Source organism: Salvelinus fontinalis, unplaced genomic scaffold, assembly GCF_029448725.1.
Source record: "Salvelinus fontinalis isolate EN_2023a unplaced genomic scaffold, ASM2944872v1 scaffold_0420, whole genome shotgun sequence".
Taxonomy (NCBI): domain Eukaryota; kingdom Metazoa; phylum Chordata; class Actinopteri; order Salmoniformes; family Salmonidae; genus Salvelinus; species Salvelinus fontinalis.
Window position 1 is genome coordinate 84,420 of NW_026600629.1, and position 21,394 is coordinate 105,813.

Genomic DNA, 21,394 nt, shown 5'->3' on the forward strand with positions numbered 1-21,394 from the left:
AGTCCTGCCCATACAGTATGAATAACACGGACGGCTATACCATTCCAGTCCTGCCCATACAGTATGAATAACACGGACGGCTATACCATTCCAGTCCTGCCCATACAGTATGAATAACACGGACGGCTATACCATTCCAGTCCTGCCCATACAGTATGAATAACACGGACGGCTATACCATTCCAGTCCTGCCCATACAGTATGAATAACACGGACGGCTATACCATTCCAGTCCTGCCCATACAGTATGAATAACACGGACGGCTATACCATTCCAGTCCTGCCCATACAGTATGAATAACACGGACGGCTATACCATTCCAGTCCTGCCCATACAGTATGAATAACACGGACGGCTATACCATTCCAGTCCTGCCCATACAGTATGAATAACACGGACGGCTATACCATTCCAGTCCTGCCCATACAGTATGAATAACACGGACGGCTATACCATTCCAGTCCTGCCCATACAGTATGAATAACACGGACGGCTATACCATTCCAGTCCTGCCCATACAGTATGAATAACACGGACGGCTATACCATTCCAGTCCTGCCCATACAGTATGAATAACACGGACGGCTATACCATTCCAGTCCTGCCCATACAGTATGAATAACACGGACGGCTATACCATTCCAGTCCTGCCCATACAGTATGAATAACACGGACGGCTATACCATTCCAGTCCTGCCCATACAGTATGAATAACACGGACGGCTATACCATTCCAGTCCTGCCCATACAGTATGAATAACACGGACGGCTATACCATTCCAGTCCTGCCCATACAGTATGAATAACACGGACGGCTATACCATTCCAGTCCTGCCCATACAGTATGAATAACACGGACGGCTATACCATTCCAGTCCTGCCCATACAGTATGAATAACACGGACGGCTATACCATTCCAGTCCTGCCCATACAGTATGAATAACACGGACGGCTATACCATTCCAGTCCTGCCCATACAGTATGAATAACACGGACGGCTATACCATTCCAGTCCTGCCCATACAGTATGAATAACACGGACGGCTATACCATTCCAGTCCTGCCCATACAGTATGAATAACACGGACGGCTATACCATTCCAGTCCTGCCCATACAGTATGAATAACACGGACGGCTATACCATTCCAGTCCTGCCCATACAGTATGAATAACACGGACGGCTATACCATTCCAGTCCTGCCCATACAGTATGAATAACACGGACGGCTATACCATTCCAGTCCTGCCCATACAGTATGAATAACACGGACGGCTATACCATTCCAGTCCTGCCCATACAGTATGAATAACACGGACGGCTATACCATTCCAGTCCTGCCCATACAGTATGAATAACACGGACGGCTATACCATTCCAGTCCTGCCCATACAGTATGAATAACACGGACGGCTATACCATTCCAGTCCTGCCCATACAGTATGAATAACACGGACGGCTATACCATTCCAGTCCTGCCCATACAGTATGAATAACACGGACGGCTATACCATTCCAGTCCTGCCCATACAGTATGAATAACACGGACGGCTATACCATTCCAGTCCTGCCCATACAGTATGAATAACACGGACGGCTATACCATTCCAGTCCTGCCCATACAGTATGAATAACACGGACGGCTATACCATTCCAGTCCTGCCCATACAGTATGAATAACACGGACGGCTATACCATTCCAGTCCTGCCCATACAGTATGAATAACACGGACGGCTATACCATTCCAGTCCTGCCCATACAGTATGAATAACACGGACGGCTATACCATTCCAGTCCTGCCCATACAGTATGAATAACACGGACGGCTATACCATTCCAGTCCTGCCCATACAGTATGAATAACACGGACGGCTATACCATTCCAGTCCTGCCCATACAGTATGAATAACACGGACGGCTATACCATTCCAGTCCTGCCCATACAGTATGAATAACACGGACGGCTATACCATTCCAGTCCTGCCCATACAGTATGAATAACACGGACGGCTATACCATTCCAGTCCTGCCCATACAGTATGAATAACACGGACGGCTATACCATTCCAGTCCTGCCCATACAGTATGAATAACACGGACGGCTATACCATTCCAGTCCTGCCCATACAGTATGAATAACACGGACGGCTATACCATTCCAGTCCTGCCCATACAGTATGAATAACACGGACGGCTATACCATTCCAGTCCTGCCCATACAGTATGAATAACACGGACGGCTATACCATTCCAGTCCTGCCCATACAGTATGAATAACACGGACGGCTATACCATTCCAGTCCTGCCCATACAGTATGAATAACACGGACGGCTATACCATTCCAGTCCTGCCCATACAGTATGAATAACACGGACGGCTATACCATTCCAGTCCTGCCCATACAGTATGAATAACACGGACGGCTATACCATTCCAGTCCTGCCCATACAGTATGAATAACACGGACGGCTATACCATTCCAGTCCTGCCCATACAGTATGAATAACACGGACGGCTATACCATTCCAGTCCTGCCCATACAGTATGAATAACACGGACGGCTATACCATTCCAGTCCTGCCCATACAGTATGAATAACACGGACGGCTATACCATTCCAGTCCTGCCCATACAGTATGAATAACACGGACGGCTATACCATTCCAGTCCTGCCCATACAGTATGAATAACACGGACGGCTATACCATTCCAGTCCTGCCCATACAGTATGAATAACACGGACGGCTATACCATTCCAGTCCTGCCCATACAGTATGAATAACACGGACGGCTATACCATTCCAGTCCTGCCCATACAGTATGAATAACACGGACGGCTATACCATTCCAGTCCTGCCCATACAGTATGAATAACACGGACGGCTATACCATTCCAGTCCTGCCCATACAGTATGAATAACACGGACGGCTATACCATTCCAGTCCTGCCCATACAGTATGAATAACACGGACGGCTATACCATTCCAGTCCTGCCCATACAGTATGAATAACACGGACGGCTATACCATTCCAGTCCTGCCCATACAGTATGAATAACACGGACGGCTATACCATTCCAGTCCTGCCCATACAGTATGAATAACACGGACGGCTATACCATTCCAGTCCTGCCCATACAGTATGAATAACACGGACGGCTATACCATTCCAGTCCTGCCCATACAGTATGAATAACACGGACGGCTATACCATTCCAGTCCTGCCCATACAGTATGAATAACACGGACGGCTATACCATTCCAGTCCTGCCCATACAGTATGAATAACACGGACGGCTATACCATTCCAGTCCTGCCCATACAGTATGAATAACACGGACGGCTATACCATTCCAGTCCTGCCCATACAGTATGAATAACACGGACGGCTATACCATTCCAGTCCTGCCCATACAGTATGAATAACACGGACGGCTATACCATTCCAGTCCTGCCCATACAGTATGAATAACACGGACGGCTATACCATTCCAGTCCTGCCCATACAGTATGAATAACACGGACGGCTATACCATTCCAGTCCTGCCCATACAGTATGAATAACACGGACGGCTATACCATTCCAGTCCTGCCCATACAGTATGAATAACACGGACGGCTATACCATTCCAGTCCTGCCCATACAGTATGAATAACACGGACGGCTATACCATTCCAGTCCTGCCCATACAGTATGAATAACACGGACGGCTATACCATTCCAGTCCTGCCCATACAGTATGAATAACACGGACGGCTATACCATTCCAGTCCTGCCCATACAGTATGAATAACACGGACGGCTATACCATTCCAGTCCTGCCCATACAGTATGAATAACACGGACGGCTATACCATTCCAGTCCTGCCCATACAGTATGAATAACACGGACGGCTATACCATTCCAGTCCTGCCCATACAGTATGAATAACACGGACGGCTATACCATTCCAGTCCTGCCCATACAGTATGAATAACACGGACGGCTATACCATTCCAGTCCTGCCCATACAGTATGAATAACACGGACGGCTATACCATTCCAGTCCTGCCCATACAGTATGAATAACACGGACGGCTATACCATTCCAGTCCTGCCCATACAGTATGAATAACACGGACGGCTATACCATTCCAGTCCTGCCCATACAGTATGAATAACACGGACGGCTATACCATTCCAGTCCTGCCCATACAGTATGAATAACACGGACGGCTATACCATTCCAGTCCTGCCCATACAGTATGAATAACACGGACGGCTATACCATTCCAGTCCTGCCCATACAGTATGAATAACACGGACGGCTATACCATTCCAGTCCTGCCCATACAGTATGAATAACACGGACGGCTATACCATTCCAGTCCTGCCCATACAGTATGAATAACACGGACGGCTATACCATTCCAGTCCTGCCCATACAGTATGAATAACACGGACGGCTATACCATTCCAGTCCTGCCCATACAGTATGAATAACACGGACGGCTATACCATTCCAGTCCTGCCCATACAGTATGAATAACACGGACGGCTATACCATTCCAGTCCTGCCCATACAGTATGAATAACACGGACGGCTATACCATTCCAGTCCTGCCCATACAGTATGAATAACACGGACGGCTATACCATTCCAGTCCTGCCCATACAGTATGAATAACACGGACGGCTATACCATTCCAGTCCTGCCCATACAGTATGAATAACACGGACGGCTATACCATTCCAGTCCTGCCCATACAGTATGAATAACACGGACGGCTATACCATTCCAGTCCTGCCCATACAGTATGAATAACACGGACGGCTATACCATTCCAGTCCTGCCCATACAGTATGAATAACACGGACGGCTATACCATTCCAGTCCTGCCCATACAGTATGAATAACACGGACGGCTATACCATTCCAGTCCTGCCCATACAGTATGAATAACACGGACGGCTATACCATTCCAGTCCTGCCCATACAGTATGAATAACACGGACGGCTATACCATTCCAGTCCTGCCCATACAGTATGAATAACACGGACGGCTATACCATTCCAGTCCTGCCCATACAGTATGAATAACACGGACGGCTATACCATTCCAGTCCTGCCCATACAGTATGAATAACACGGACGGCTATACCATTCCAGTCCTGCCCATACAGTATGAATAACACGGACGGCTATACCATTCCAGTCCTGCCCATACAGTATGAATAACACGGACGGCTATACCATTCCAGTCCTGCCCATACAGTATGAATAACACGGACGGCTATACCATTCCAGTCCTGCCCATACAGTATGAATAACACGGACGGCTATACCATTCCAGTCCTGCCCATACAGTATGAATAACACGGACGGCTATACCATTCCAGTCCTGCCCATACAGTATGAATAACACGGACGGCTATACCATTCCAGTCCTGCCCATACAGTATGAATAACACGGACGGCTATACCATTCCAGTCCTGCCCATACAGTATGAATAACACGGACGGCTATACCATTCCAGTCCTGCCCATACAGTATGAATAACACGGACGGCTATACCATTCCAGTCCTGCCCATACAGTATGAATAACACGGACGGCTATACCATTCCAGTCCTGCCCATACAGTATGAATAACACGGACGGCTATACCATTCCAGTCCTGCCCATACAGTATGAATAACACGGACGGCTATACCATTCCAGTCCTGCCCATACAGTATGAATAACACGGACGGCTATACCATTCCAGTCCTGCCCATACAGTATGAATAACACGGACGGCTATACCATTCCAGTCCTGCCCATACAGTATGAATAACACGGACGGCTATACCATTCCAGTCCTGCCCATACAGTATGAATAACACGGACGGCTATACCATTCCAGTCCTGCCCATACAGTATGAATAACACGGACGGCTATACCATTCCAGTCCTGCCCATACAGTATGAATAACACGGACGGCTATACCATTCCAGTCCTGCCCATACAGTATGAATAACACGGACGGCTATACCATTCCAGTCCTGCCCATACAGTATGAATAACACGGACGGCTATACCATTCCAGTCCTGCCCATACAGTATGAATAACACGGACGGCTATACCATTCCAGTCCTGCCCATACAGTATGAATAACACGGACGGCTATACCATTCCAGTCCTGCCCATACAGTATGAATAACACGGACGGCTATACCATTCCAGTCCTGCCCATACAGTATGAATAACACGGACGGCTATACCATTCCAGTCCTGCCCATACAGTATGAATAACACGGACGGCTATACCATTCCAGTCCTGCCCATACAGTATGAATAACACGGACGGCTATACCATTCCAGTCCTGCCCATACAGTATGAATAACACGGACGGCTATACCATTCCAGTCCTGCCCATACAGTATGAATAACACGGACGGCTATACCATTCCAGTCCTGCCCATACAGTATGAATAACACGGACGGCTATACCATTCCAGTCCTGCCCATACAGTATGAATAACACGGACGGCTATACCATTCCAGTCCTGCCCATACAGTATGAATAACACGGACGGCTATACCATTCCAGTCCTGCCCATACAGTATGAATAACACGGACGGCTATACCATTCCAGTCCTGCCCATACAGTATGAATAACACGGACGGCTATACCATTCCAGTCCTGCCCATACAGTATGAATAACACGGACGGCTATACCATTCCAGTCCTGCCCATACAGTATGAATAACACGGACGGCTATACCATTCCAGTCCTGCCCATACAGTATGAATAACACGGACGGCTATACCATTCCAGTCCTGCCCATACAGTATGAATAACACGGACGGCTATACCATTCCAGTCCTGCCCATACAGTATGAATAACACGGACGGCTATACCATTCCAGTCCTGCCCATACAGTATGAATAACACGGACGGCTATACCATTCCAGTCCTGCCCATACAGTATGAATAACACGCACGGCTGCACACACACTGGCACTAGAGGGAGGAGTTGCTTTCAATGCTTTGATGTCCCTCTGTCTGTCCAGCAACAGGAGACAGTGAGTGAGAACTGTAGCTATGGGAGCTAGCTTCCTGTGTCTGTTAGATGACAATAACAGGCCAGGTCACTCCCTGTCCATATGCTCTAAAGTCCATAAATAGGTTTTATCATGTTTATATAGAGACTAAAGAGTCCCTGCCCTGAACCTGAAGACACACATCCAGAGAGAGAGACAGAGAGACCTAGATCTTCTGCACAGATTCTGTGAGACCAGGGCCCTGACAGTAAATCTCTGTAAGACAAAAATAATGGTATTCCAAAAAAGGTCCAGTTCCCAATAAAGCCCCTTTAATTGAAATGTAATTGACTAAGATACCCTGCCCTGAACCTGAATACACACACGCCCAGAGAGAGAGAGACAGAGACAGATGACTACACAGGACAGTAAATACAATGGACTCCATTGGGTTAATACAGGGTATAGTTCAATGCAGTACTGTAGGACATTCCACGGACTCCCCTCCCCACTGCTTAGATGCTGTAAGCACTCAGAGAGCCCAAATACCCGAGACAAAACAGTACTGTCTGTCTCTACTGTGCTCTTCAATTCATAACAATAGAATCTCATTCTACGTCTATGCATTACCTTCCACAATATGTCTGCAAAGCAGCATTCAGCAACCATCTGTGACATTCCACCACATCATATTCAAAAAGGTATTTGTAGATCAAGAACCTGTATTGGTGTCCTCTTCTGAACACAACACAGTTAAGAGCCTTGGCCTTCTCCCTTCCTGTATGAATGGGGCTCAACAGTATCAGCTGTGTTTTGACAGGACCAAGTGAAAGGGATTTCTAATGAACACAGTCTGGGTGTCCAGTTTCAGCTCAGTGGTTCGTCTATAGTCATTGAAACCCTGTCTGTTAGCTAGATTAGCGCTAAGTGAAGTTACTCCCTACCCACTGATTCAGCGTCCCTATAATCAGTGGTGGAAAAAGTACCCAATTGTCATACTTGAGTAAAATTAAAGATACCTTGATAGAAAATATGTAAAAGTGAAAGTCACCCAGTAAAATACTTGAGTTAAAGTAAAAAACAATTTGGTTTTAAATATACTTAAGTATCAAAAGTAAAAGTATAAATCATTTCACATTCCTTATATTAAGCAAACCAGATGGCACGAGTTTCTTGTTTTTAAATGTACGGATAACCAGGGGCACACTCCAACACTCAGGCATCATTTACAAACGAAGAACGTGTGTTTAGTGAGTCCGCCAGATCAGAGGCAGTAGGGATGACCAGGGATGTTCTCTTGATAAGTGTGTGAATTGGACCATTTTCCTTCCTGCTAAGCATTCAAAATGTAATGACTACTTTTGGGTGTCAGAGAAAATGTTTTCAGTAAAAAGTAAATCATTTTCTTTAGGCATACAGTGGAGGAAAATTAAGTAGTACTTTAAAGTATTTTTACTTAAGTACACTATATATTCAAAAGTATGTGGACACCTCTTCAAATGATTGGATTTGGCTATTTAAGCCACACCCGTTGCTGACAGGTGTATAAAATCGAGCACACAGCCATGCAATCTCCCTAGAGAAACATTGGCAGTAGAATGGCCTTATTGGAGAGCTCAGTGACCTTCAACGTGGCAGCATCATAGGATGCCACCTTTCCAACAAGTCAGTTCGTCAAATTTCTGCCTTTCTAGAGCTGCCCCGGTCAACTGTAGGGGCTGTTATTATGAAGTGGAAATGTCTATGAGCAACAACAGCTCAGCCACGAAGTGGTAGGCCACATCAGCACTCGGCGGTCCCGTTCTGTGAGCTTACGTGTGTGGTGCGTAAAAATCATTTATCATTGGTTGCAACACTCACTACCGAGTTCCAAACTGCCTCTGGAAGCAACATCAACACAAGAACTGTTCGTCGGGAGCTTCATAAAAATTAGTTTCCATGGCCGAGCAGCCGCACACAAGCCTAAGATCACCATGCGCAATGCCAAGCGTCAGCTGGAATGGTGTAAAGCTCGCCACCATTGGACTCTGGAGCAGTGGAAACGCGTTCTCTGGAGTGATGAATCACACTTCACCACCTGGCAGTCTGATGGACGAATCTGGGTTTGGCAGATGACAGGAATACACTACCTGCCCCAATGCATAGTGCCAACTGTAACGTTTGGTGGAGGGGGAATAATGGTCTGGGGCTGTTTTTCATGGTTCGGGCTATGCCTCTTATTCTAAACGATTCTGGGCTCCCAACTTTGTGGCAACAGTTTGGGGAAGGCCCTTTCCTGTTTCAGCATGGCAATGCCCCAGTGCACAAAGCGAGGTCCATACAGAAATGGTTTGTCAAGATCAGTGTGGAAGAACTTGACTGGCCTGTACAGAACCCTGACCTCAACCCCATCGAACACCTTTTGGATGAATTGGAGTGCCGATTGCGAGCCAGGCCTAATCGCCCAACATCAGTGCCTTACCTCACTAACACTCTTGTGGCTGAATGGAAGCAAGTCCCCAAAGCAATGTTCCAACATCTAGTGGAAAGCCTTTCCAGAAGAGTGGAGGCTGTTATAGCAGCAAAGGAAGAACCAACTACATATTAATGCCCATGATTTTAGAATGAAATGTTCAATGAGCAGGTGACCACATACTTTTGGTCATGTAGTGACTTTACATCACTGCCTATAATCATTTAGGTTAGGATCAGGAGTAGGCTGATCTGGTCCTAGATCTGGGGTTAAGGTTTAAGGACTACTTTTACCTTATGCAGTTTCCCCTATACAGTCAGTGTCAGTAAACTGTAGTCAGTGAAGCCCTGTGTCACTCAGTCATTGGTTTTGAAGCTGTGTCTGTTAGTTCTAGCTGGATTAGTGCTAAGTGGCTAGGTCACTGTACCTGCTGAAACTGCAGGCAGAGCCCCGGGGGTTTGGCCTAGGTAACCCCAGGCAGGTGTGTGGGCTCAGCGGTTGACTAGAGGATGATTATGTGTGTGTTATTCTCTGTGGCTAATGGAGGATGTCTCTGACCAAGCAACTGTGTGGCACGGTGCACTGCTTGGTCCATCTGTCAGCAGCTCGTTAGTAAGGTGAAGACTCATATTCTCTCTCTCACACTCACACTCACACTCACTCAGGTAAACCATTGGAAACATTCCAGGGTGTGCAACCTAAGCAAACACTGACGATTATGATAGTACCTTGAAAATCGACTGCTCTGTAAAGCATTCAAACAGCACTGTATTCCAATGAAAAACAGGTTTGGCCCACTAGCACTACGCTGACTGTTGTATTGTGTGGGAGTCGTCTAATGAACAAGGGCCCTATTAATTAGCTTGAGTGGGCTGGATTGTTTTGTTGGATTGTGAAGGATTGCTGCTGCTATGGAACATGACACAACACCTGCTCTCCTAGCCCAATACAAAGTGGGCTTGTTCCTCCTCATGCACTAGGGCTGGTATGATGAGACAATTCTCTACCAATTAGTGTGTGATGACTCCACTGAGCCTTATGTTCTGACACCTACTCTAATGGCGAGAGAGAGACAGACAGAGATGGAGAGACAGAGAGGGAGAGAGAGAGCGAGAGAAAGAAAGAAAGAATAGATAGAGATGTGTTTCTGCACTGTAACTTTATCACTGCTTAACTCTCACTCTCTCGCTTTCTTTCATGCTCTTTTTTTTCTATTTTTCTCTCTATCACACACACACTCAACTTCTCTTGGCTTTACACATTCCTTCCTCCCTTTCTCTGTCTCTCTTTCCCTCCTTCTCCTAGTCTCTCCCTAGCCTTAACATGCACTCACTGGACTTTTACATTTCCTATGTAACAGTTAGGAGTGAGTAGGCGGGTATCTAGCCGTGTTGTTACAGTGTATTAGACCAGTCTGGTATCTAGCCGTGCTGTTACAGTGTATTAGACCAGTCTGGTATCTAGCCGTGCTGTTACAGTGTATTAGACCAGTCTGGTATCTAGCCGTGCTGTTACAGTGTATTAGACCAGTCTGGTATCTAGCCGTGCTGTTACAGTGTATTAGACCAGTCTGGTATCTAGCCGTGCTGTTACAGTGTATTAGACCAGTCTGGTATCTAGCCGTGCTGTTACAGTGTATTAGACCAGTCTGGTATCTAGCCGTGCTGTTACAGTGTATTAGACCAGTCTGGTATCTAGCCGTGTTGTTACAGTGTATTAGACCAGTCTGGTATCTAGCCGTGTTGTTACAGTGTATTAGACCAGTCTGGTATCTAGCCGTGTTGTTACAGTGTATTAGACCAGTCTGGTATCTAGCCGTGTTGTTACAGTGTATTAGACCAGTCTGGTATCTAGCCGTGCTGTTACAGTGTATTAGACCAGTCTGGTATCTAGCCGTGCTGTTACAGTGTATTAGACCAGTCTGGTATCTAGCCGTGTTGTTACAGTGTATTAGACCAGTCTGGTATCTAGCCGTGCTGTTACAGTGTATTAGACCAGTCTGGTATCTAGCCGTGTTGTTACAGTGTATTAGACCAGTCTGCTATCTAGCCGTGCTGTTAAAGTGTATTAGACCAGTCTGGTATCTAGCCGTGTTGTTACTGTGTATTAGACCAGTCTGGTATCTAGCCGTGCTGTTACAGTGTATTAGACCAGTCTGGTATCTAGCCGTGCTGTTACAGTGTATTAGACCAGTCTGGTATCTAGCCGGGCTGTTACAGTGTATTAGACCAGTCTGGTATCTAGCCGGGCTGTTACAGTGTATTAGACCAGTCTGGTATCTAGCCGTGTTGTTACAGTGTATTAAACCAGTCTGGTATCTAGCCGTGTTGTTACAGTGTATTAGACCAGTCTGGTATCTAGCCGTGTTGTTACAGTGTATTAGACCAGTCTGGTATCTAGCCGTGCTGTTACAGTGTATTAGACCAGTCTGGTATCTAGCCGTGTTGTTACAGTGTATTCGACCAGTCTGGTATCTAGCCGTGTTGTTACAGTGTATTATACCAGTCTGCTATCTAGCCGTGCTGTTAAAGTGTATTAGACCAGTCTGGTATCTAGCCGTGCTGTTACTGTGTATTAGACCAGTCTGGTATCTAGCCGTGCTGTTACAGTGTATTAGACCAGTCTGGTATCTAGCCGTGCTGTTACAGTGTATTAGACCAGTCTGGTATCTAGCCGTGCTGTTAGTGTATTAGGCCAGTCTGGTATCTAGCCGGGCTGTTACAGTGTATTAGACCAGTCTGGTATCTAGCCGTGCTGTTACAGTGTATTAGACCAGTCTGGTATCTAGCCGTGCTGTTACAGTGTATTAGACCAGTCTGGTATCTAGCCGTGCTGTTACAGTGTATTAGACCAGTCTGGTATCTAGCCGGGCTGTTACAGTGTATTCGACCAGTCTGGTATCTAGCCGGGCTGTTACAGTGTATTAGACCAGTCTGGTATCTAGCCGTGCTGTTACAGTGTATTAGACCAGTCTGGTATCTAGCCGTGTTGTTACAGTGTATTAGACCAGTCTGGTATCTAGCCGTGCTGTTACAGTGTATTAGACCAGTCTGGTATCTAGCCGTGCTGTTACAGTGTATTAGACCAGTCTGGTATCTAGCCGTGTTGTTACAGTGTATTAGACCAGTCTGGTATCTAGCCGTGCTGTTACAGTGTATTAGACCAGTCTGGTATCTAGCCGTGCTGTTACAGTGTATTAGACCAGTCTGGTATCTAGCCGTGTTGTTACAGTGTATTAGTCCAGTCTGGTATCTAGCCGTGCTGTTACAGTGTATTAGACCAGTCTGGTATCTAGCCGTGCTGTTACAGTGTATTAGACCAGTCTGGTACCTAGCCGTGCTGTTACAGTGTATTAGACCAGTCTGGTATCTAGCCGTGCTGTTACAGTGTATTAGACCAGTCTGGTATCTAGCCGTGTTGTTACAGTGTATTAGACCAGTCTGGTATCTAGCCGTGTTGTTACAGTGTATTAGACCAGTCTGGTATCTAGCCGTGCTGTTACAGTGTATTAGACCAGTCTGGTATTTAGCCGTGCTGTTACAGTGTATTAGACCAGTCTGGTATCTAGCCGGGCTGTTACAGTGTATTAGACCAGTCTGGTATCTAGCCGTGTTGTTACAGTGTATTAGACCAGTCTGGTATCTAGCCGTGTTGTTACAGTGTATTAGACCAGTCTGGTATCTAGCCGTGCTGTTACAGTGTATTAGACCAGTCTGGTATTTAGCCGTGCTGTTACAGTGTATTAGACCAGTCTGGTATCTAGCCGTGTTGTTACAGTGTATTAGACCAGTCTGGTATCTAGCCATGTTGTTACAGTGTATTAGACCAGTCTGTGTCACAACCACCTCCTACTGCCCTCACTTCATAAGTAGCAGCGTTACTGAATTTTAAAACAAAATCCCCCTCAGGACACTGATACCTGAAACCCACACTATTGGTTCAGCAGAAGCTAGGCATCAATATTTGATGGTGTACCAACATTAAGGCAGGCAGCACCGTGCAAAGCTACAGTACTAGCTGAATAGAGTTCATGGAATATACAGGAGTCTGTGGAAAGTCACAGGGAGAAACTCTCTGACAGAAACGTGTTGATGTGTTAGTGACTGGGGTGTAGGTGTGCGGGCTTCTTCTCACCTTTCAGAACCTATCGCTCCCCTCTCTTTTCTTTCTCTCCTCACCCCCCCCCCCCCCCCCCCCACTCTTTTCCAGCTGAATTCACAAGTTGCCGAACCAATAAAAGAGGGTTTACTATGACCAAAGAGAGAGAAACAAAGTGTTTGAAAAGGAAACAAATAAATGATGTTATACTGTTAGAGCCCATTAGCTTACATGCTCGTTCCATCCTTGTTGTAATGGGGTATGGAATGTAAAGGTATTCTGTTCAGCTTGTACGTCATTGAGGAAGGAATGCAGAATATTCTCTCTCTCTATGCACCATCTTGCAAAAATGTGTGTCTGATTCCTCACAGGTTTTGTCCTCTCTTCATTGAGTCCAGTGGAAAATTATCGTTTTGGTGCATAGCACCCTCTACTGTTTGGATCAAGTAACGGTTCGCATATTCCGTTGATCCTTGTCTGAATAAATAAGTATTTTAGTTTAGGCTATACCATGGTTTTGGACAGTTGTGAATGTCCTAAAATGCTGGATCAGGTAAAGAGGCTGTTGTTGGATTGAGACTGGTGACCTGCTGCACTGGTCCAGTGTGGACGTATCAGAAATCAACCAGTGTAAAGTCTGCTCACCAGTAATGACAGATGACCGACTGACCAACATCACTAGTGTGCTTTTTTAGAACTTGTTTTGGATACTTAGTTGTTCCTGTCTGAACCAGCAGCAGGATCTAGAGTTTTCACTGTTTCTTTCCTACTGTATCCATATTCACAACCAGACAGCCCTGAAGGTCTTTCAGACATTGAAACATTGAGACAGTGACGAGGCCAGATCACAGAATCACAGACAACAGTATAGATGGAGACATCTGACATCACTGACCCATAACACCCTTTCTTCCCCTTTCTCTCCCTTCTCTCCTTTCAGGTGAATGGGGTGAACGTGGAGGGCATGCGTCATGCGGAGGTCGTGGCCTTCATAAAGAGAGGAGGAGATGAGACCAGGCTGCTGGTGGTGGACCCTGACACAGACCATCACTTTAAGAAGATGGGCGTCACCCCGTTGGCCAGCCACGTCAAAGGTAGGCCTACACACTTGTTGATCTGGAAAACAGAATATTTATTTAAAGTGTACTCTTATAAACCACGCCAAAGGTACAGCTCAGGACAAGTCTCTAGTCTAATTGTACATCTACATTTTACAGTTGCATATTGAGAAGGCAGTAATGGTGTTGATGATCCTAATCTATAGTGAAATGTTACGGGGTAGTTCATCAAAACCAGCATCAGATAACTGAAAATCTGAGCCTGTAATTCTGGGTGTTGGGTGAAGTTGCCCGTAGGGTGGATCAGTTTTGCATTTCCCCCACTAATGGTTAAGGTTAGGATTGGGGGGAGGAAAGGGTGGAGAAGCTGATCCTAGATCTGTACATAGAGAGTAATTCTGTCCCTTCTTTCCCAGACTATGACGGTCCGTCCATATCCAACGGCTCCCCCAGTCCTCAGATCAACGGAAGCTTCACCAGCCGCTCCATCCAGTCACACCACTCTGACCTGAGCAGTCCAGACAACAGCCTGCAGGTGAGACGTGTGTGTGTGTGTGTATTGGAGCGTACAGTACACAACCTCTTGTTATTTCGTATAACACATATATCACATTAACACAGATATTATCAGAATTACACATCAGGGTTCTATTTCAATTCATTCAATTCAGGAAGTAAACTGAGGTCTACCAATTTTACCATTCCCACATTTGACCAATTCCAAATCATTGAGCAAATTAGAAGAATTGGAATTCCCGTTTACTTCCTGAATTGACTGAATTGAAATTGAATAAACCTCAACCCTGCCATGCGTGTGTATGTCAACCCACACTATAACTACCAAGTCGTCTCCGATATTAATCTATCTCTGTCTGTCTGTCTGTCTTTGTATCTAGCTGGGAGAGGACGAGGCGAGCCGTCTGATGGACCCCTTTGCTGAGATGGGCCTGCTCCTGAGTCCCACAGCGGCTGAGGCCAAAGAGAAGGCCCACGCTAAGAGAGCCAAGAAGAGAGCCCCTCAGATGGACTGGGACAAAAAACACCAGCTCTTCAGCAACTTCTGAACTTTTCTGCCACCCAATGAGAGAAGCAGAAAGACTGTCGAATTTGACATTTCTGAAACTTACCTTCAACATCCCTACCCGTTACCCCACCACCACTACCACCCAATCCAACAGAAGAGAATACGCAGATAGAATGTTGTTCTTTGAACGTTGGCAATCCAACACCCACTCCCCCCTGCTTCCAAAATGGACGGGATGGAATGATGGGCATCTCATCCTTTACCCCTCCTTCAATCCTCCCTTCTTCCACCCTTCTCTATACCCTCATCCCACCTCAGAGAGAGCTTGTCTGCTGGACTGAACTTGTCTGCTGGACTGGACTGGAATAAGAGGCTCAAGATTAGCAGCTTCTTCTGAATCCTCCCGTCATCATCGCTCTTTCCCTAAACCATCCGATGTCCCTCCTCTTCTACCACTAACTCCCACTTCCTCTGAGGACTGCTCTGGAGAGAGGAGGCACTTATTTTTGTATTTAGAAAGTAGAAAAGCACCATAATAGGTGTTAGCCAGCCCAGCTATAAGGAGTATGGGGAATATGGACTATGTGAGATGTTTGTGAACACTGTGACCCGATCTTAAACATTGGGGTTTGTTTTGACCCTGTAAGAGAAGGAACGTACGCCCAAAGATGGATAAAACTTTTCCTCCCATGATCCTCCTGTGATTTTATTGTGTGATCGATGCGCCTCAGACTTCAAGGATTCACTCACCAGGAAAAGCACAAACTGGAGGCTAAATAGCATTGCTTCTGTATCATCTCTGTTTGTATCAAAACACCTGTTTTCTCATAATGTCATAACATTTCCACTTTGCTCCCTATGTTGGATATGAACTGGTATTCATAGATGGTGTTAACAATGCATAGACAATCAAAAGCCTTACTCCATCCATCCCTCTCAATATGATAGCATTTAAGCTACATTGACTAAATGCATGCATACATGCACACACACAAGCCCCCTATGATTCTCTAGCCTATAGGCCTGCTTCACTCATTCTAAGGCAGTTTTAGTTCAACAGAGTGAATAGAGTGAATAGAGTGAATAGATCAAGCATTGAGTTTTTTACACTGCCTGTCTAGTACACCAGGGGGTGCTAATAAGACACACAGCAACATGAAGCCACTACAGTGCACTGCTCCGAGATGTATGAGGATCGGGACATGAAAGTACCATAGAAGGAGAAGATAGTCTGGGGATGATATGACCACTTTAAAGATGTATGAGATCTATGTAACACCTTGTAACATTTACGTAAAGCCTGCAGGTATCATGTGTTATTACTAGTTATGAGTATCTATCATGCTTTATTACCTGTTATGAGCAAACATAATGCTTTATTACTTGCTATGAGCATGTATAATGCTTTATTACTTGTTATGAGCAAATATAATGCTATATTACTTGCTAAGAGCATCTATAATGTTTTATTACTTGCTACAGTATGAGCATCCATAATGCTTTATTACTTGCTATGAGCGTGTATAATGCTTTATTACTTGTTATGAGCAAATATAATGCTATATTACTTGCTAAGAGCATGTATAATGTTTTATTACTTGCTACAGTATGAGCATCCATAATGCTGTATTACTTGTTATGAGCATCTCCATCACTGAGCCGAACACCTTTATATGTAAAAGTATAGATACAAATAATGTATGAAATACCAAGATGGATATTGTACGGGATTGAAAGTGAGCCCAGAGTATCAAAGAAAGCTTACATCATTCAGTGTTGATGTGATGTTGTGGTAATGTTATGCTCATGTTGTGGTACAGTGATGACAGACTGACATAGTATCAGCTACTCCAGACTGGGCTGTCTTTCTGTTGCACTTCAGAAGGGAAGGACACAGTTATTTTTGTACAACATGCCTGAATGCTGTGGATGGTGGACCGGCTGTGGTATCAGGGGCTTTGGTATGTGAGTATAGCCTGGTCGCAAATCTGTTTGTGCAGTATTGCCAACTCCTATGGTCATTATCAAGAGGCGTCACACAACAATAGCCATAGGAGTTGGTAAGACAGCACAAACCGATCTCGGACCAGGCTACTCTGAGTTATGGGGCTAGGGGCTCTGATCAGTGGGCCTGCCCAGTGGGTGTGTGGGAGAGGCCTATCCTGGAGGTCAGACTGAGAGATGCTCTAATGAATGAGACCAGGGGAGCCACAGGACTTACAGGAGATTAGTCCTAGCATAGGATAGCATGGGGACAGCTGTCCTGCGCACAGACACAGACGGACCCCAGACCAAACCACTGTCACGCCTCATAAGGGGGTGAAGGTCAAGTTTATCTTACTGTGTGTGTGTCATCCACTGTTACGGATAGTAATCTCAGGTCCCCCCGGGTCGTTCATATTGTGGTAGGATCTACACAAAGAGAACACTCCCCAGACCAAACCACTGCTACATCTCATACGGGGGTGAAGGGAGATAGAAGGGAAAGTTTGTCTCTGTGTCATCCATTGTTACTATTCACCCAGGGTCCGTATAGTGCCGATCTAGGATCAGTTTTGTCTTTTAGATCATAATTAATAAGATTATATGGACAGGAGGGACCTGATACTAGTTCAGCACTCCTACTCTGAGATGCTTTCTGAATACGGGCCCAGGTCCCCCCTGGAGGTTCATATTGTGGTAGGATCTGAAATGCGGGTCCCTGGTTGGGCTAGGTCTGAGGTACAGGCCAGGGTCAGCTGTGCTATGCTGCGCCCACACCACACTTAGGACGGAGAGAAATGTCTGATCTGTTTTCATATATTGCACAATTAATTTTTGGTTAATAAGCATATTGTCATTACTATTACACATAATAGTACAGAAAACAGTTTTTATTTCTCTGGTTTCCATTTGTGATCTAGCACCAATGTGTTTGCATAAGGGTTTTGACTATTGGTCCATATGATGAGCTGACCGTTAAACCCTGAGCAGAATGGTGTATGACCCATGTAGATTCACATTTTAGTCATTTGGCAGACGCTCTTATCCAAAGCGACTTAAAGGAGCAATTTGGGGTTAAGTGCCTTGCTCAAAAGTTTGTTGACAGATTTTTCACCTAGTCGGTTTGGAGATTCAAACCAGCGACCTATCGGTTACTGGCCCAATGCTCTTAACCACTAGGCTACCTGCCTCCCTACGGTATATATATGGCAGGTTGTATTTTTTCAATAAAGTGTGACAATCTCCTTCTGGACTATATGACATCATCTCAGTGTCATCCCTTCTTCTTCTGTAAGTCTGTTGTCTTGTCTCTGATACTAGTGGGGGAGGGGGGGTCATCTGTTCAATGAGCTAATCTTCCCACAGCTGTGATCCAGGAGTTCTCAGAGTAACTCCTCCTCTTCTCTCTCCGTTTGTCTCTCTCAAGGTCTTCCCCCCTCTATCTCCCTCCCTATTGTCCCGGTCCTCCTTCTCGTTCTCTCTCTTTCTGTCCCCCTCTTTCTCCCTCCCTATTTTCCCGGTCCTCCTTCTCCTTCTCTCTCTCTCTCTCTCTGTCCCCCTCTTTCTCCCTCCCTATTGTCCCGGTCCTCCTTCTCTCTCTCTCTCTCTCTCTGTCTGTCCCCCTCGATCCCTAAGGATTATGTGAGTGTTGGCATACAGTTACACTCTGTTTCCAGAATTCTCTTGTGCCTCCAGCTGCCGTGAGTACTCAGGCCCGTTAGAGGTCACGCAGAGGTCCAGAGTGTGTGTTTTGGAGGAGTTTGTGTGTGTGTGTCTGTCTATCTGTGTGTGTGTGTGTTCAGTCAAGTCTGAAGAGTCTCATTATAGATTGTGTGTCCTTTATTGTCTACTACGGTGCTTCAGCAGACTGGCATTCAGAGCTTCCCAGCCTGTTTGTACTAGACTCAGCAGTCTGGCATTCAGAGCTTCCCAGCCTGTTTGTACTAGACTCAGCAGCCTGGCATTCAGAGCTTCCCAGCCTGTTTGTACTAGACTCAGCAGCCTGGCATTCAGAGCTTCCCAGCCTGTTTGTACTAGACTCAGCACACTGACATTCAGAGCTTCCCAGCCTGTTTGTACTAGACTCAGCAGTCTGGCATTCAGAGCTTCCCAGCCTGTTTGTACTAGACTCAGCAGTCTGGCATTCCGAGCTTCCCAGCCTGTTTGTACTATACTCAGCAGTCTGGCATTCAGAGCTTCCCAGCCTGTTTGTACTAGACTCAGCAGTCTGGCATTCAGAGCTTCCCAGCCTGTTTGTACTAGACTCAGCAGTCTGGCATTCAGAGCTTCCCAGCCTGTTTGTACTAGACTCAGCAGAGACACTCTGACTGACTGGTGCCTAGAGTCTGTGTGTCCTCCTACGCTTTCCCAGAAAGCCAGTCATGCATAGGTCAGAGGTCTACGACTGGTCAAGTTAACGGTCAGACAGTGAGAACACAGTGATGACATGGTTACATGGGTCAAATTCATTAGGACACACAGTAGCAGAATGTTTTGAAACTGAAAACAAAAAGGAGCATTTCTAATTGAACAAATCTCTCCCTGTTCAGGCCATTTTCCTTGTATTTGTCATTTAGCAGACACGCTTATTTAGAGAGACTTACAGAAGCAATTAGGGTTAAGTGCCTTGCTCAAGGGCACATCAACAGATTTTTCACCTAGTCGTCTCGGGGATTCGAACCAGCGACCTTTTGGTTAATTGCCCAGCGCTCTTAACCGCTAGGCTACCTGCTGCCCCTCCATTTGGTGCCTAGTGAATACGGCCCTGTTGTAGGAGTACAGTGATGACATGTACATGTGTACCTATTGTGTCATTGTTGAGGCTGTGTCTGAAATGGATGTGGAGGTGGTGACGTCTTTCCAGAGTCAGGTCAACAAATAGACAAGACGTGGGCTGTGTCTAAGAGATTACTAAGATGTTATGTTGACTTTGTAAATCCTAACCTCAAGAATTGGGCAGCATTTTCATAACATCCCTATATCAGCAGAACCATCGGAGTTACAGACATTGAAACCACTAAAAAGACATTCTCTGGCCACATACAGTTAGGCTTATCTACATTTACCTCAGCTGTTCACTAACAACTGTACAGTAACACTCAGAAAGACAACAATACACATTCAGTTAGCTAGGTGGAGCAACGGCAACAGTGCAAACTAGGCTGTGTGTGTGTGTGTGTGTGTGTGTGTGTGTGTGTGTGTGTGTGTGTGTGTGTGTGTGTGTGTGTGGTGTGTGTGTGTGTGTGTGTGTGTGTGTGTGTGTGTGTGTGTGTGTACACGCATGCATGCTTGCCTGCCAACGTGTGTGTGTGTGTGTGTGTGTGTGAGTAGCCCGGTACATCCAGTGCCATACCTGGTCTTTGTGGTAATGAGATGCCACACGAGGACACATTAAACCCCCCAGAGGCACTGGTGGAGACTGACTACGTTCTCGATGTGAAGCCAGGCAACATCAAAGGATGGACAAGTTCAAAGCCGGCAGCAATTTATCAGAGCAGTAAAAACGGATAAAGGATCCACAGGTGATCATTTCTATTCACTCTGTCTATACAGGCATGTTTAGCCTCTCTTCTATTCAGTCTGTCCCTGTCTATGCAGGCATGTTTAAACTCTCATTGTTGTTGGGTTTTGATGGGTGATTGCTCTCCTTCCCTATGTGTCTGTCTGTCTTTTTCTTTCTCTCTCTGCCTCTATTGTGCTCTCACACACTCACTCTCTCTTCAAGAACATCTCTCTCCTGACTTTCTCACTCTTTGCCTCTAT

General features: G+C 45.9%; 1 protein-coding gene across 2 annotated transcripts in view; it reads left to right on the forward strand.

Annotated features, from left to right (window-relative positions):
• The window catches only part of LOC129845991 (Na(+)/H(+) exchange regulatory cofactor NHE-RF2-like), a 64,999-nt gene extending 46,110 nt beyond the window's left edge, over nucleotides 1-18,889 (forward strand). For both annotated transcript variants that reach the window (XM_055913982.1, XM_055913983.1), the window contains 3 exons: nucleotides 14,508-14,661; nucleotides 15,042-15,160; nucleotides 15,522-18,889. In XM_055913982.1, the coding sequence (XP_055769957.1) occupies nucleotides 14,508-14,661; nucleotides 15,042-15,160; nucleotides 15,522-15,689 (441 nt within the window). In that variant the 3' untranslated portion in view covers nucleotides 15,690-18,889. The remainder of the gene's footprint in view (nucleotides 1-14,507; nucleotides 14,662-15,041; nucleotides 15,161-15,521) is intronic.
• The last annotated feature ends 2,505 nt before the right edge of the window (nucleotides 18,890-21,394 follow it).